The sequence below is a fragment of the Podarcis liolepis genome, assembly GCF_965112155.1.
Source record: "Podarcis liolepis genome assembly, chromosome: 15".
In the NCBI taxonomy this organism is placed as follows: domain Eukaryota; kingdom Metazoa; phylum Chordata; class Lepidosauria; order Squamata; family Lacertidae; genus Podarcis; species Podarcis liolepis.
Genome location: NC_139566.1, coordinates 26916366 through 26933232, shown reverse-complemented (window position 1 = coordinate 26933232; position 16867 = coordinate 26916366). Strand labels below are relative to the sequence as shown.

Below are 16867 nucleotides of genomic sequence, written 5' to 3'. Positions count from 1 at the left end.
GTCAGTGCAGACAGTATTGAGCAGGTTGCATGTGAAGGCCAGCTGCTGGGAATCAGCAGTGGGGAAGGGGCTGCCCTCGTGTTCAGCTCCTGATTTTGGGCTTCCCATAACGGGTGTCTGGCTGGCCACTGTGAGCAGAGGATACTGGGCTGGTTGGGCCGCCGGTGTGATCTTGCTGGGCTCTTCCAATGTTCTTATGGACCCAGGTTCTGACTCAGTCTAAAGCAGCTTCCCATATCGCTACGATCCCTTTATTGTATCTGGTTGGCAAAACATCTGGCAAAAGGTTGGGTGGTCACCTGCCAGGGTGCAATCGCCGCATTGTGTGGGGTTGGGCTGTGTGGCCCCTGGGTTTCCTTTCAGCTCTGCAATTCTGTATTTCAGCTAAAGGAAGGTCCAAGCTGCAAAGCTGCTGGCTGAATGTCAGATGAGAGCAGCTGCTGCCATTCCACAGCCATCAGATTCTGTCAGGGATTTTCATGCCTCTTGAACATCCAAAGCTCTCCTGCTGGCTAGGGTCCCTGCCTCCCCGGTGCCACGTGCCTCTTGGCAGAGAAAAGGGTAGGGGCCACTCACGGCCCGCAGAGCAGCTGCAAGCAGGCCTGCTCTAAAGGACTTCTTCGCACAATGTGGAATTTATTTGCAGAACCTGCTGCCACAAGAGGTGGTGACGGTCAGGAGTCCAGGTGGTTTCCAAAGCAGGATATGCTGTGGGCTAAAAGGATGCTTTTAGTCCAGGGATGGAAAGAAGTCCCTACCAGAGAGGAATGGCAAACTACCGTATTTTTCGCTCTATAACACGCACCCAACCATAACACGCACATAGTTTTTAGAGGAGGAAAACAAGAAAAAAAATATTCTAAACGAAACAGTGGGTGTATGATTTTTGTGGTTCATGCTGTGGCCACAGACATGTGATCTGACGGTGAGTTTGGGGTAGCCCAGTGCAAACATCCTGAGGATCCATGTGGATCCATGCTTTGTAACCACGTTTTAAGTGGGGAGGGAAGGAAAAGCACTCAAGGGACAAGGAACATGCGTAGGTTGGGTGGAGAAGGATGCTATTCATAATGCAGGAGAGGGGTATAAGAGGAGAAGGCTCCTCTCCTCTCCCGCTTTGCTGTCTCAAAGCGGGCCACGGAGGAGGGAAGGAAGGGGAACCATGGATCCTCTGCTCACGACTGCAGCAGATCCCCCCGCCACCCGTAGGCATTCGCTCCATAACACGCACAGACATTTCCCCTTTCTAGGAGGAAAAAAATGAGTGTTATGGTGCAAAAAATGCGGTAAATTGCTAGAATATGCAGAAATGGCAAAAACGAATGGAAGAATCAGAAATCAAGAGGACGAAAGCTTTCACAAAGAACGGGGAAAATTTACATTTTATCTGTAAACAAATGAAAACATCAGCAGGTTTTTAACAACACTTGCAACGTTAACAAAAACTTTGGATAATAAATTGAAAAAATAGAGGAGGAGATAATAAGCAGTTGAAAAGGATAACATAAAGATCCATGGAGGGAATTGGGGGGCAGGGAGTCTGAGAGTCAAGAGAATCTTGCATTTTGAGTGTAATTGTGATATTGTTGGAATTTTGTAGTTGTAAAATCAAATAAAATGTTTATATATATAAAAAACAAAGCAATCTTTGCTCACCTGGCGTGCACCGGATGTTTTGGACTTTGTCTCCCATCAGCTCCAGCCAGTATGGCTGTATGGTGCTGGGTTGATGGGAACTATAGTTCAAAGCATGGTGCTGAATGGAGAGCTGCTGCCAGTCAGTGTGGACAAAACTGAGCTGGGTGGACCAATGGTCAGATTTGGCAGAAGGCAGGTTCTTATGTTCCCATTTAAACCAGGTTTTTATTCTGAACCATGAGGACTAGAATCTTGGGGAGGCATCCAGTTAAATAGAGCTGCTAACGCAGTATTTCCCAAACTTGGGTTTCCAGCTATTTTTGGACTACAACTCCCAACATCCCCAGCTAGCAAGACCAGCGGTCAGGGATGATGGGAACTGTAGTCCAAAAAACAGCTGGAAACTCATGTTTGGGAAACACTGTACTAGTGCAAAGATCTTTGCTTGCACAACAGAAGCTCCTCTCCCCAGTGGCGTAGCGTGGGGGGTGCAGGGGGGCCCGGCCGCACCGGGCGCAACATCTGGGGGTTAGGGTTAGGGGGCGCAAATCCACGGGTTAGGGGGCGCAAATTACTTGCCTTGCCCCTGGTGCTGACAACCCACGCTACGCCACTGCCTCTCCCTCTCCTCCCTCTTTGCCACCCCAAATCTGCTCCAGAGGGTTGAAGGAACACCCAAAACAAATTTGGAGGGTCATCGGAAGAAGGACGCTCAGCTAAAATGGAAGCAGGTCTATTTAGATGGATATTGCCCTTGCTTTATTTTAAGAGGAAAGAGAGTAAGCCCCAGGGTCTTGTGTTATTGTTGTTTGTTCTAGAAAGGGGCAATATATATATGAATTCTGATCAATAAATAAACAAAACAGCACCTTGGCACAAATTCTGTTCAGTGCAACGGCTGCATGATGGGAAGCAATGAAACCACCCGTAGGAGGTCTATGAACCATCCTTTAGCTTTTTGTGATGGAAAAACAACAAAAAGCCCAAATCGAAACAAAGAGCCCTCTTCAGACAAACAGGACACTTTGCTCTGTGTTCCTTTCCAAGGAAGCTCTGCAAAAATCCCTGCTTCCAACTTTCGTGGTGGAGAGGAAAGAACCGCAAAAGGAAGAGAGGAAGAGCTTTCGCTTGCAAAACAATCACACCACGGAGCCCGTTTGAACACACAGTCATTCTCAGTAGCCAGCAAGCAAGCTGATGAGTAACTCCTGACCAAATCTTATTTTTAGCCTGCTCAGGGCTTTCCATTTGCTGACGCAGCTCTGAAGCCACGCAGGTTCCTCCGTTTGCCAGGGCTGCTGTGGTCAACAAACAGCAGCATCTAGCCTAGTGGTGTCAGCACTGACTGGCAGCAGCTCTCCAGGCAGGGATTCTCGCCCAGCCCTACCCGGAGGTGGCAGGGACTTAACCTGGGACCTCCTTTATATAAATCTTCCCCAGTCACTGAATAAGGCAGTCTTATACTGATTCACATCACTGGTCCCTCTACCTCAGTATTGCCAACTCTGACTGGCAGAGGCTCTCCAGGGTTTCAAGCAGCGGGTGCTCCCAGCCCTCCCTGGAGGTGCCATTGGGGATTGAACCCGGGACCTCCTGCATGCAAAGCGGATGCTCTAACCACTGAGCAATGCTCCTCCCGAACGCTAGAATTGCACGTGCTGGATACGAGGACTCTTAACATCGCACAACAACAAATGGAACGGATCTCATCCAGTGACAGACAGATGACTTTTGGCACATATACTAAGATCTGAGAAAGTGGGGGAGAAGTTCCCATATACACTTCCAGAGAGAAGTGCTTGCTGTGCTGAAAATATACCAAGTATTTGTCAAGAAATGGAAAAATGCAAGCAAGGCCCCGCTGCAGATTGGAGCTGACAGAGGAAGTGATGAGTAATGGTCTGAAGGCAAAATTTGCAGAGTGGGCTGTGCTAACAGAGTTAAGGAAGAAGACAGCGAGACGCCCCGGTGGAACTATCCCCCCCAAAAAAACCCCCTGGTATGGTTCACTGAGCCCAAATTGAGCCTTGGAAACAGACTAAGCAGCCAAATGTAATCAGGCCAGCTCTCGGTAGAACAGCAGCAGCAATAAAAAGCTGGTTTCTCCCTTAATTCCCAGGAGACGAGAAATCCAGATCCGGAGGCAGAGAGGAAGAACATGATGCCGTTTTTGAAAATGTCTTTTAAAAAGATTTATATCATTGGGAAATGACTTGGGATTCAGTGGGCAAACTTGCAATTTGCAACTTTGCAATGTTTCCAGCACACAGTTAAACTGCGGAACTCACTGCTACAGGAGGCAGTGACACTCACTAACTTGGATGGCTTTAAAAGAGGATTGCAGGATAGGGCTATCAGTGGCTACTAACCATGATGACCATGCTCTGCCTCTGCAGAAATACTTCCGAACTTAAAAATGGTAAGCGTAATGCTGGTGGTCAGCAAAAGAGGTTCAAAGACTCTCTCAAGGCAAATCTTAAGAAATGTAGTATAAACACTGACAACTGGGAAACACTGGCCTGCGAGCGCTCCAATTGGAGAACAGCCTTTAACAAAGGTGTCATGGGCTTTGAAGATGCTCAAACTCAGGACGCAAGGGAGAAACGTGCTAAGAGGAAGGCACGCTTGGCAAACCCTCACCGTGATCAACTCCTGCCCAGAAACCTATGTCTCCACTGTGGAAGGATGTGTGGATCCAGAACTGGCCTCCACAGTCACTTACGGACTCACTTTTAAAAAATGGAAGACAATCTTACTCGGCTATGAGTGATCGCCAAAGAAGAAGAAGGATGCTGGACTAGACGGGCATTCGCTTGATCCAGCACAGCTTTTCTTATCCTCTAAAAAGGTAAAGGGACCCCTAACCATTAGGTCCAGTCGCAGACGACTCTGGGGTGCGATGCTCATCTCGCTTTATTGGCCGAGGGAGCCGGTGTACAGCTTCCGGGTCATCTGGCCAGTATGACTAAGCTGCTACTGGTGAACCAGAGCAGCGCACAGAAACGCCGTTTACCTTCCCACCGGAGTGGTACCTATTTATCTACTTGCACTTTGATGTGCTTTTGAACTGCTAGGTTGGCAGGAGCAGGGACCGAGCAACAGGAGCTCACCCCGTCACAGGGATTCGAACCGCCGACCTTCTGATCGGCAAGTCCTAGGCTCTGTGGTTTAACCCACAGCGCCACCCGCGTCCCTCTATCCTCTTATCCTCTAGAAACTAAGAGAATGACACCGGTGATTTTCTGGAGGACACTTTGCTCTTCCGAGTCATCTTTAAATGAGTGCAAAAGAAAGCAGAGTGCAGAGGGTCAACTGCGAAAACACTTTCATTTCTTTCCCTGGGTTGGTGTTTGTATGGGGGGCAGGAATCACGAGAATTTTTTTTAAAAAAAACACCCCCAACACAAACACATTATTATGGCCTGGGAGGAAAAAGCCCAATGGCAGCACAACTGATTCTATAGGGCGCTTTTTGTTTAGCTTTTCACTTTTTTCTGGTTATCCCTGACCCACACCAAAACCTGGCAGAATAGACTTAAGAACATAAGGACATCAGAAGAGCCTGCAGGATCAGGCCAGTGGCCCATTTAGTCCAGCATCCTTCTCTCACAGCGGCCAATGTTCTCATACATGGAACGGCTTTTCCTTTCAAAACTGCTTCGACGTACCTTATGGGAAGCGATTCATAAACGGCGTCAAATAAGTGATAACTGTTTTGTGGAATATCAGCCGCACAATTGTAGAAAGGTTGGTTTTTTATTTTTACAGTGGTACCTCTGTTTAAGAACTTAATTCGTTCTGGAGGTCCATTCTTAACCTGAAACTGTTCTTAACCTGAGGTACCACTTTAGCTAATGGGGCCCCCTGCTGCCGCCGCGAGATTTCTGTTCTCATCCTGAGGTAAAGTTCTTAACCCGAGGTACTACTTTTGGGTTAGCGGAGTCTGTAACCTGAAGCGTCTGTAACCTGAGATACCACTGTACTTCATTTAGTTGAATTTGTAATATTTAGCATTTTAAACTTATCGTACACAGATTCAAAGAGTTGGAAAGGATCCTGTGAATCACCTAGTCCAACCCCCTGCTATGCAGGAATACGCAGCTGTCCCAAAATGGGGGGGGGGGTCAAACCTAAAATCTTATTATTTTCAGCACTGCACTGCAACCAGCTGAGCTATCCATGCTGCTTCTTTGTGAAGCAGGGGGCAGGTCTGTACAGGAATAATTGAAAGAGCAGAATGGAGACCCTGCATTGGGGTGCTGAGTCACTTACCAAATTCCTTGAAAGCCTGGCCGGCAGAGGCAGCGCCCCGACTCGAAGTCGCACGTGCCATTGAAACAGTCGTTGCAGACAAAGGCGCAGTTCTCGCCGTAGGTCCCATTGCGACACTTCGTCTCACACCTGGAGGAAGTTCAAGATGGTGAGCGGGCAGTGGGGGGCAACAAGAAGGAACAGCCGCTCTCAGAACAGCTTTCAGCACAACAGCTGTTGTACGTTTCTGAGCACAATTCAAAGTGTTGGTGCTGACTTTTAAAGCCCTAAACGGCCTTGGTCCAGTATACAGTGGTACCTCGCAAGACGAATGCCTCGCAAGACGGAAAACTCGCAAGACGAAAGGGTTTTTGGTTTTTTTAGTTGCTTCGCAAGACGATTTTCCCTATGGGCTTGCTTCGCAAGACGGAAACGTCTTGCAAGTTTGTTTCCTTTTTCTTAAAACCGTTAATACAGTTGCGACTTGCCTTCGAGGAGCAACTCATAGCACGCGGTGTGGTAGCCTTTTTTGAGGTTTTTGAAGACTTTGGTGATTTTTGAAGCTTTTCCAAAACTTTTCCAACACCGTGCTTCGCAAGACGGAAAAATCGCAAGACGAAAAAACTCACAGAATGAATTAATTTCGTCTTGCGGGGCACCACTGTACCTGAAGGAGCGTCTCCACCCCCATCATTCTGCCCAGACACTGAGGTCCAGCGCCGAGGGCCTTCTGGTTGTTCTCTCGCTGTGAGAAGTGAAGCTACAGGGAACCAGGCAGGGGGCCTTCTTGGTAGTGGCGCCCAGCCTGTGGAACACCCTCCCATCAGATGTCAAAGAAATAAATAACTATACAACTTTTAGAAGACATCTGAAGGCAGCCCTATTTAGGGAAGCTTTTAGTGTTTGATGTTTTGTCACTTTATTATTATTATTATTATTATTATTATTATTATTATTATTATTAGATTGGGAGCTGCCCAGAGTGGCTGGAGAAACCCTGCCAGATGGGTGGGTACATACAAACAAGCCATATTGCAACCAAGCAAACCCTGGACCCTCCAATCTCTCACAACACCAATAAAAAGATAAGTATATAAATAAAGGACCGACCCACAAGACGCTGACATAAAAACCCTGCAAAAAGACTATGCTATAGAATGAACAGATAATCATCCCCCAACCCCCTGTCTCTTCTGTCTTTCCCCCCAAAATCTATGACAATATCTATGTGCCCCATTCCAAATGTAAACAGATTGTAAAAAAGACCCAAGATCTGAACGTGGAGGTGCTATACTGTGTGTACTTTTCCTTATTTATTTGTTTGTTTTGTATCCGAAAAATCTTTAATAAAAACTTTTTTTAAAAAAAACCAAACAGCTTTTTGCTTCTGCTTCTTAGCTTACTGACACGGCTTTTTCACATTACCATCTCCAGCAGTGCATTGCCTTGACCACAAGTGGGTGGAGAACAGATCAGGATCTGCCGTTAGATCTCTGCCTGATTTGCAGTAGATTAGTAAGCGTTTCCAGCTCTTGATAACAGCAGCAGCAACGTTTATATATTTCTAAATCGGGCTGCTGAAATTGAGAACCGAACTTTGGAAGATTCAGGATGGATTTTTATTTAGTTATTTAAAAAGCCCTTCTCCCCACTCGGCACGTAGTTAAACTGTGGAACTGGCTCCCACAGGAAACAGTGACGTTGGGTGGCTTTGAAAGAAGAATGGACAGATTCATGGCAAATTTGGATAGCTATTAGCCATGACGGTTATGCTCCAACCATGGAGGCAGCAAGACGTCTGAAGACCAGTCATTGGATACTGCATGCAGGAAGGGAGAGTGTTCTTGTGATCAGGTCCTGCCTGCCTTCTTGGCTACTGTGCAAACAGTATGATGGACTAGATGGGCCTGACCCAACACACTCTTTTTATGTTCTTAACTCTAACTAGGAGTGGACGTTTGTATCTCCACTTCAGTACCCAGTTTTGATGCTGAAAACTAATTGTTGGGCTCAGAATGTGCTCAGAGCAACTCTGCACTTGAATCCTCTCTGTCTTTTAAGGTTATGCTGAATCAGACCACCTAGTCCAGTTTCCTGTTTTTACAGGGGCCAACCAGATGCTTCAACGGGAAACCCCAAACCTGTTCCCCACCCCCACCCCAGTTGGCATTCAGAACCATCCTGCCTCTGACAATATGCATTTTGCACCAGGTGTTTCAGAGGTTGGAAATCTAATATAAAACAAAGTAGAATTGGCAAGCCTGAAATCTGCCTGCCCATAACCATCAGGCAAGCAAGTACAGAGTGTTGGCATACAGAGGGCTGGGAGGCCAGCTGGCTAGCCCCGGCTGGGCCATTCCTTTCCAGCTGTCCTGCTGCGAAGACCATCACCTCTGCTCCAACGTAAATGAGCAGCCTGGGCTTACTCAGCCAGGGCACACTATCAGCAGATCGAACTGTGCACACAGAATAGGCGTGAGGCTTGTGGAAGCATACTACAACTACAGATTTATTAATCATAAATCAGGACAAAGAAACATGTCGTCTCTCTCTCATGTCGTCTCAGAGAGAACAGCTAAAAGCAACAGCTATACACACAACAGATGTTCCCAGCATACTGTGCTGGAATGTAAACAGACATGTGACACGTAACAATTCCATGTCTGTTCCTTAAGGTGGAATGGGAATGTCAACACAGAGATCATTATTACTGTTGTTATTGTTATTGCTCTACCACTGCACTGTGGTAATAAAGATGGGCAACTCACAGCCTAGTGCTCTAAGGGCCCTTGACAAGCCCATGCCAAACTCCCTTGCTAGACTCACCTGTCCCCGATCCAGCCAGGATTGCAATGGGAACACTTGCCGTTGATGTGGTTGCAGGTGTGGCCGTCCTTGCAGGGAGGGCAGGTCTGGTCACAGCCCTCCCCGTAGAAGCCTGCCGAGCAGATCTGGTCGCACTTGGTGCCGTTCCAGCCAGCTTCGCATGCCAGGCAGCGCCCGTCCGCAATGGTGCAGGGCTGAAGCTCCTTGCATTGCCCACACCTGGAAAAGCCACAGAGAGGCAGGTCAGTCAGGAAGGAGATCAACAAAGCCCTGCAAAGTAACTGGTCCTCCCCAAGTGTAGCAGGCTGGGGTCACAGGGGGTGCAAGGCCTGTTACTATTCCTGCAGCAGGGTCCCACCCTCTAGCATCCTAGAACTGTCCAATGAACATGAAAGGAGAGGGGTTTTTTAGCTACAGAGAAGACGCCTCCCTTTTAGTACTGATGGGAGCCAATCAGAATTTAAGGCGGCGAGTCAGCTACTGAAGATGATCTCCTAGGGCAGTGTTGGCCAAACTTGACCCTCCAGCTGTTTTGGAACTACAACTCCCATCATCCCTAGCTAACAGGACCAATGGTCAGGGATGATGGGAATTGTAGTCCCCAAACAGCTGGAGGACCAAGTTTGGCCACCACTGGCCTAGGGTGACTCTGGAGAAGATGAATGGGGTAAGGCAAGGAGGACTTGTTCTGTGCACTCCAAAAAGCTAAGCATTTAGGAACATGGAAACCCACAGTTTCCAGAGATTGGGCTAGATAGGTACCTTTTATCACATGTGGTGGCTGTGTAAGGTAATAAAAGCATTCTGGGAAATGATATATAATGAACTGAAAAAAATGTTTAAAATAACTTTTGTAAAACAAAAACAAACCCAGAAGCTTTTATATTAGGAATTGTAGGTACCAAGATTGCAAAAAAGCAAAAAAGACTTTTTATGTATGAGACAACAGCAGCATGGATGCTACTAGCCTAGAGATGGAAGTCCCTACCAGAGAGGAATGGCAAATTAAGCTGTTGGGGTACCCCAAAATGGCAAAACTGACTGGAAAGCTCAGGAACCAAGAAGACAAAAACTTTAAGAAAGAGTGGGGGAAATTTGCGACTTATTTAGGAAGCCACTGTAAGCAGATAAAAACATTAGCAGGATTTTAATAACACTTCTAATGTAACAAATGCTGGGGACAAATATGGAGAGATATTAATATATGGATTGCGAAACAATATGTAGCTGAAGATGGACCCACGGAGGGGAGGGGGAAAAGTCGGGAGATTGAGAGAAATCTCAATGTATGGTTATCTACTTGGTATTGTTATAACTTAGTGTTCGTAAAATCAAATGAAAATTATTTCAAAAAGAAAAGAGAAAAAAAGATGGGACCTTTTTGGCTTGAACCAGGTACAAAGCTCTTCTCACATTCTAGTTTACAGGAAAGCTAAATAGTAGTAGTAGTAGTAGTAGTAGAAGAAGAAGAAGAAGAAGAAGGGGAGGAGTTTGGACTTGATATCTTGCCTTTCACTCCCCTTAAGGAGTCTCAAAGCAGCTAACAATCTCCTTTTCCCTTCCTCCCCCACAACAAACACTCTGTGAGGTGAGTGAGGCTGAGAGACTTCAGAGAAGTGTGACTGGCCCAAGGTCACCCAGCAGCTGCATGTGGAAGAGCAGAGACGTGAACCCGGTTCACCAGATTACGAGTCCACCGCTGTTAACCACTACACCATGCTGGCTCCCATGGTGGGAAGCTGAGGCGTGACTAAGTGGGAGGAATCAGGGGCGGGGCTTGGGGATATTATTCTGGGCCATCCCTCGTTCCCCAAAACCAGAGCACTGATCCACCTTTCGGTGCATGAGTTTCCGCTAGGCATGATTTGCAATTTCGCCACACATGTTTCGCAGGGGACTCTTGGCTGGGGGGTTGGACCAGATGATCTTTGGGGGTCTCCTAAGGTTGTATGAGGGACGCGGGTGGCGCTGTGGGTTAAACCACAGAGCCTAGGACTTGCCGATCAGAAGGTCGGCAGTTCGAATCCCTGCAACGGGGTGAGCTCCCGTTGCTCAGTCCCTGCTTCTGCCAACCTAGCAGTTCGAAAGCACGTCAAAGTGCAAGTAGATAAATAGGTATCACTCCGGAGGGAAGGTAAACGGCGTTTCCATGCGCTGCTCTGGTTCGCCAGAAGCGGCTTAGTCATGCTGGCCACATGACCTGGAAGCTGTACGCCGGCTCCCTCGGCCAGTAAAGCGAGATGAGCACCGCAACCCCAGAGTCGGTCACGACTGGACCTAATGGTCAGGGGTCCCTTTACCTTTACTAAGGTTCTATGATTCTATGACCGCTGCCCCCCTGCCTTACCTCCTCCGGCAGCCTTGCCCGTAGAATCCGGCCGGGCAGGGCTCCCTGCAGAACTTCCCCCGATATCCCGGCTCGCAGGTGCAGGTCCCGTCCAGCTGGTTGCACTTGCCCATGTGGCACTGGCAGTAGCGGTCGCAGCGAGGGCCGAAGGTGCGCCCCCGGCACTGGCACCGGCCCGTGAATTGCTCGCAGGGTGAGTTGTTGCAGGAGCACTGGTTGTTGCAGCTGCGGCCCCACCAGCCCGGCTGGCAGATGCAGGTGCCCACCTGCTGGTCGCACTGGGAGTTGAGGCTGCAGTAGCAGGCGCTGGAGCACTGGGGGCCCCACCAGTTGGGCTCGCAGGTGCATTTGCCGGTCTTCTGGTCGCACTTGCCATGCTTGCACAGGCAGGCGTTCTCGCACTTGGGCCCCCAGCGGTTGGCGTTGCAGGTGCACTGGCCCGTCACGTCCTCACATTGCCCATTGGGGTGGCACTGGCACATCTCCTTGCAGTCGGGGCCCCAGAACTGGCGGGGACACTCTGTGGGGGGGGGGAGGGATGGGGAAGGATGACGACAACAAGGTTAGCGCAGGGGCTGGAGGAGCGGGAACCTGTTTTTTTTTTTTAAAAAAATGAGACCGAGGGCCGCATTCGCTCCTTCTGAGGGCCACATGATGTGGTGGGCAGGGCCACAGGCCAAAGTAGGCGGAGCAACAGGTGTAAATGTAGAGGTGTGTACAGTGCGTTGTATACTGGGCATGACTAAGCAAGGCCTGTGAATTTCAATGGGTCTACTCTGCGTAAAACGTGGATGACTACCACCCAGTAGGAGAGTCTTGTTTAAAATATATTTGATGTAGTTGTGTTTTTATGAACAGTATAATAATAATAATAATAATAATAATAATAATAATAATAATACCCACCCATCTGGCTGAGTTGCATAAATTGTCTTATTTAGAAGGCAATTAATAAATCAATCATAATGATAATAATAAAAAACATTCAAGACAGCCCTTAACATAGAGGTTTTGTTGTATATATATTATGGAATACAGCTTCATATACAGTGGTACCTCTAGTTGCAGACATGATCCGTTCTGGAGCGCTTCTTCGCATGCGCAAGGCGTGCAGAACGCTTTTGCATATGTGGCGAAACCCGGAAGTATACACTTCCAGGTTTGCCGCAACCCGAAAATCCACAACATGAAGCGAACGCAACAAGAGGTATGACTGTATGTGTCATTTCAATTTTTAAATGTTCAGTATATGCATATTCAACCTTGAAGAATTGAAATGTCACAGGTCAACTCTGAATAGCCCTTTTATTTTATATTTCACAAAAATGAGATACCATGTACCAGAACAGAAGGCCTCTAAGCCGTTTACAGTGGACCGCTTAGTAAAACCATCAAGGTGCTAAAAATGCTGTCAATTTAAACACACACACACACACACACAGCTTCCCCTCCTCATTTAATTCCCACCAACCACCCTGTGAGGCAGCTCAGGCTGAGAGGCAGTGACTAGCCCTCAAGCCTCTCCTGGGTTCTAGTATGGCGCTGTAACCACTACACGGCCCTGTCCTCTGTACTCACTGGTTTCACAGTTGGCACCAAAGTAACCATGGCGGCAGCGGCATTCGTTGGGCCTCACGCAGACCTCATTGTCCTTGCAGGTGAAGTTTCCCTCGCAGGCAGCTACGAGGGGGAGAGAAAGAGAGGGGATAATTGAGAAAACGGGGACATGTGGAACTGACGGCTGGCGGGACACCCGTGCGAAGAGAGTGGGAGCCTCTCCCCCACCCTTGCGCACCCAGCAGAGGTGCCACTAAGCCAGAGACCCCCTAGCGGGTGTCAGCAGGTGACTAACTTGGCTGGAGCGTCAGTTCAGAGAGGGATGAATTGGAAGAAACACACCAAACAAACTTTGAAGGAATGCCTACAGAAAAGGATGCCAGTTCGCCAGCTATGACCATTCCTACACTGGCATAGCCTGGCCTCAGCTGCCCACGCGCTAGTCACCTTCTGCTTGACTACTGCAATGTGTTGACTGTGGGGCTGCCCTTGAAGACGGCATGCAGGCTGCAGCTAAGGCAGAATGGGGCGGATAATGGCGCATATTCTTGAAGGGAACATGCATCGCTGGTCCTGAAAAGGCTGCACCGGCTGCTGCTGAACTACCAGGCCCGATTCAAGGCCTAGTACGAGCGTATCAAGTCCTAACTGAATTGGGGCCCGAGTACCTAAATGGGTGCTTTCCCCAATATCAACCATCTTGGACCCTACGATTGGTAGGTGAGGACTCGTTGGTGCTACCTAGTTGGCACTGACCCCCTGGCAAGACCTTTTCAGTGGTGGCTCCCTGTGTGTGGAACGCCCTCTCTGGTGAGGTGCGCCTGTCTCCCTCAGGACTAGCATTCAGGAGATGTTTTCAAACATTCCTGCTCACTCAGGCATTGGGCATCTGCAAGACACTGTTCTTGACAAACCTTGAGAGAATGGCTTTAAACCTTTCGTAATAGCGCTTTAAGCTGTGCTTAGAATGCTATTAGCAGTGCCTAGGTTTTCAAGAACGTATTAGCGCGGCTGGGTCTGGGTCACTCTGGGCTCCTGAGAGAATTAATTACCAGAAACAAGTTTACTTGGGAGTATGTTGCATTGTGTTAATTGAGGTTTGCTCCCGAATAAGTGTGCACAGGACTGTCTTCCTGACGCTGGAGTCTCTGTGGAGAAACTCCAGCAGATAATAGCAAAGATGGACTGCAATGAATAAATGCGGGGGTCAGGCTAGATGGCCCCTGGGGTCCCTCCTTCCGACTCTTGGTTAAAAGAAGGTAGCTCACTTTGGGCAGACAATGCAGAGTTTTAAAATGGAAACTAAGAGAGTTTTGGAGGAAGGTTTTTAATTTGATTCAGTATTCTAACTTTTGTCAGTTTTAAAATAGGGTTGTAATTTTTTCTTGATATGACTGTTTTATAAACCGCTTTGAGGCATTCTTTCTTTCCTTTTTTTACCATCAAGCAGTGAATCAATTTTATAAAGAAAGAAAGCAAACAAACAAAAAAGCTGAGCTAAAATAAAATAGGCTTTGGGGTGGTAAAATGGCTCCAAGTAAAACCAGGTGGGGTGTGTCAGAAGCTAGAGAGTTTTTAGCTCCTCTGGGTTACTTTGAAAATGCAAGACTTTTTTATTTTTTACCTCAACAGGTTAATAATAGTGGGGTAGGCAAACAAACACCACCCTATTTGTAGAAATCGGATGGTTTTTTGGGATGTGTTTCGTTTACAGAACAAAAACCGAAAATGGAAAGTGGTTGAAATTTTTGGGGGGCGCTGTTTACTATTGCCCAGCCAGGTGACAGGAACCTAAAAAAGTTGTGTTGTAGGTCTAGTTCACTTACAGCATCAGCATCATCAACCTTCCTTCATGAGGACATGGGTCTTTAGCAGGCTGCACAATGAAGATTTCCAGACTAGGTCACTTGTGGGACGGGAGACTGCAGGCAGAGGCAACCCCCCCCTGCCCCAATACAAATGGAAGAGGCTGTTGAGAACACCATCCTTCCTTCAGGTTTCCAATTCGAGCTTTGCTTCTTAAGAACCATACTAATCCCTGAGAAAAGTGCCTCATTTTCCCGCCTGGGAACCACCACTGAAAGGACATTGACAGGTACACAGTCCCCACATGGGAAGGAGGCAGAAAGTTCCAGAAAGCCTGAAGACGGACACCAGAAAGAAATCTAGAAAAGCACAGGGAGATTATTAGGCAGCAGCAGGCTAAGCCAAGAGAAGGAGAGAGTTTAGCATGCACAAAAGAAGATTTTTTAAAAATAAAAAACCCCCACAGAAACCCAGAGAACACCCAGTTCCCATCACCTGTGAGATGGCAGGCAAAGCACTTACTTACCCCATGGACGGTGGAGACACTACTCTGGCCCCAGCGGAAGTGCTTTGGGTAGGATCCGGCCAAGGCGCTACAGACATGCAAAGGAGGAGTTGAGGGAGGGGGGAGTTAGTTAGAAGAACTCTGAGGTATTAGTTGGTTATTCAGCCTTTTAAATACACAGGCAAAATGCAGAGGAGCATCATTAGCTTTCCCGCATGGCAACCGTTTCCAGAGAGGGCGGCAAAAAAGAAGAGTCCTGGGGCACATTAAGGACTAAGGAATTTGTGACGGTACAAGCATCCGGGGACCGCTATCCCTTTCATTTGTGAAAGCTTATGACTTTTTTTTTTTTTACCATCCTTCAGCTGTTTTGGACTAGAACATCCACCTGCCCCATCAGAATAGCCTACTGGATTGGGCCAATGGCCCACCAAGCCACGGCAGCTAGACCAGTGACTGGGAGTGGCCGCCGAGAACCTATAACACTGGTTCTGAAAGACCTACATTGGCTCCCAGTACATTTCTGAGCACAATTCAAAGTGTTGGTGATGACCTTTAAAGCCCTAAATGGCCTTGGCCCCGTATACCTGAAGGAGTGTCTCCACCCCCATCGTTCAGCCCGGACACTGAGGTCCAGCTCCGAGGGCCTTCTGGTGGTTCCCTCCCTGCGAGAAGTGAGGTTACAGGGAACCAGGCAGAGAGCCTTCTCGGTAGTGGCACCCGCCCTGTGGAACGCCTCAGGGAAATAAACAACTACCTGACTTTTAGAAGACACCTGAAGGCAGTCCTGTTTAGGGGAGTTTTTAATGTTTGATGTTTTCTCGTGTTTTTAATATTCTGTTGAAAGCCGCCCAGAGTGGCTGCGAAAACCCAGCCAGATGGGCAGGGTATGTATGTATGTATGTATGTATGTATGTATGTATGTGTGTGTGTATGTACAGGGGGACCTTGGGTTAAGAACTTAATTCGTTCTGGAGGTCTGTTCTTAACCTGAAACTGTTCTTAACATGAGGTACCATTTTATCTAATGGGGCCTCCCGCTACCGACGCCGCGCAATTTCTGTTCTCATCCTGAAGCAAAGTTCTTAACCCAAGGTACTATTTCTGGGTTAGCAGAATCTGTAACCTGAAGCGTCTGTAACCTGAAACGTCTGTAACCCAAGGTACCACTGTATGTATGTATGTATGTACAGTGGTGCCCCGCAAGACGAATGCCTCGCAAGACGGAAAACTCGCTAGACGAAAGAGTTTTCCGTTTTGGAGGTGCTTCGCAAAACGAATTTCCTATGGGCTTGCTTCGCAAGACGAAAATGTCTTGCGAGTTCCTGCTGGTTTTCCCCCTCCCCCCCTTTTTCTAAGCCGCTAAGCCGCTTATGAGCTGATCCGATCAGCAGATAAGCCGCTAAAAGCCACTAAAAGCCGCTAATAGCGCTAATCCGTCAATGGGCTTGCTTCGCAAGACAAAAAAAATGCTAGACGAAGAGAATCACAGAATGGATTCTTTTCGTCTTGCGAGGCACCACTGTATGTATGTAGGTATAAATAAATAAATAAAGGAATCGTAGAATTGTAGATTTGGAAGGAACCCTGAGAATCATCTAATCCAACCCTCCGCAATGCAGCTGTCCTTACGGGGATTGAACCTGCGACCTTGGCATTGTCAGCACCACGCTCTAACCACCTGAGCTATCCGCTTAGTCCAGCATCCTGTTCTCATAGAGGCTGCCCATAGGTCTGTGGGAAACCCGCAAGCAGGACCTGAGTGCAACAGAAACTCTTTCCTCCTGCGGTTTCCAGCAGCTGGTATTCAGAAGCATTGCTGCCTCTAACTGGGGAGGCAGAGCACGGCCCTTGTGGCTGGTACCCATCGATAGCCTTTTCCTCCATTAATTGGTCGGATCCTCTTTTAAAGTCATCTAGGTTGCTGCCCATCTCTG

At 48.0% G+C, this 16867-nt stretch overlaps 1 protein-coding gene across 1 annotated transcript in view; it reads right to left on the bottom strand.

The window, feature by feature from the left end:
- Positions 1–16867, bottom strand: part of SCARF2 (scavenger receptor class F member 2) — a 49715-nt gene that overhangs the window by 21310 nt on the left and 11538 nt on the right. Inside the window, 4 exon segments of the mRNA XM_083478547.1 lie at positions 5911–6039; positions 8716–8934; positions 11063–11582; positions 12641–12742. Of these exon segments, the coding sequence (XP_083334673.1) occupies positions 5911–6039; positions 8716–8934; positions 11063–11582; positions 12641–12742 (970 nt within the window).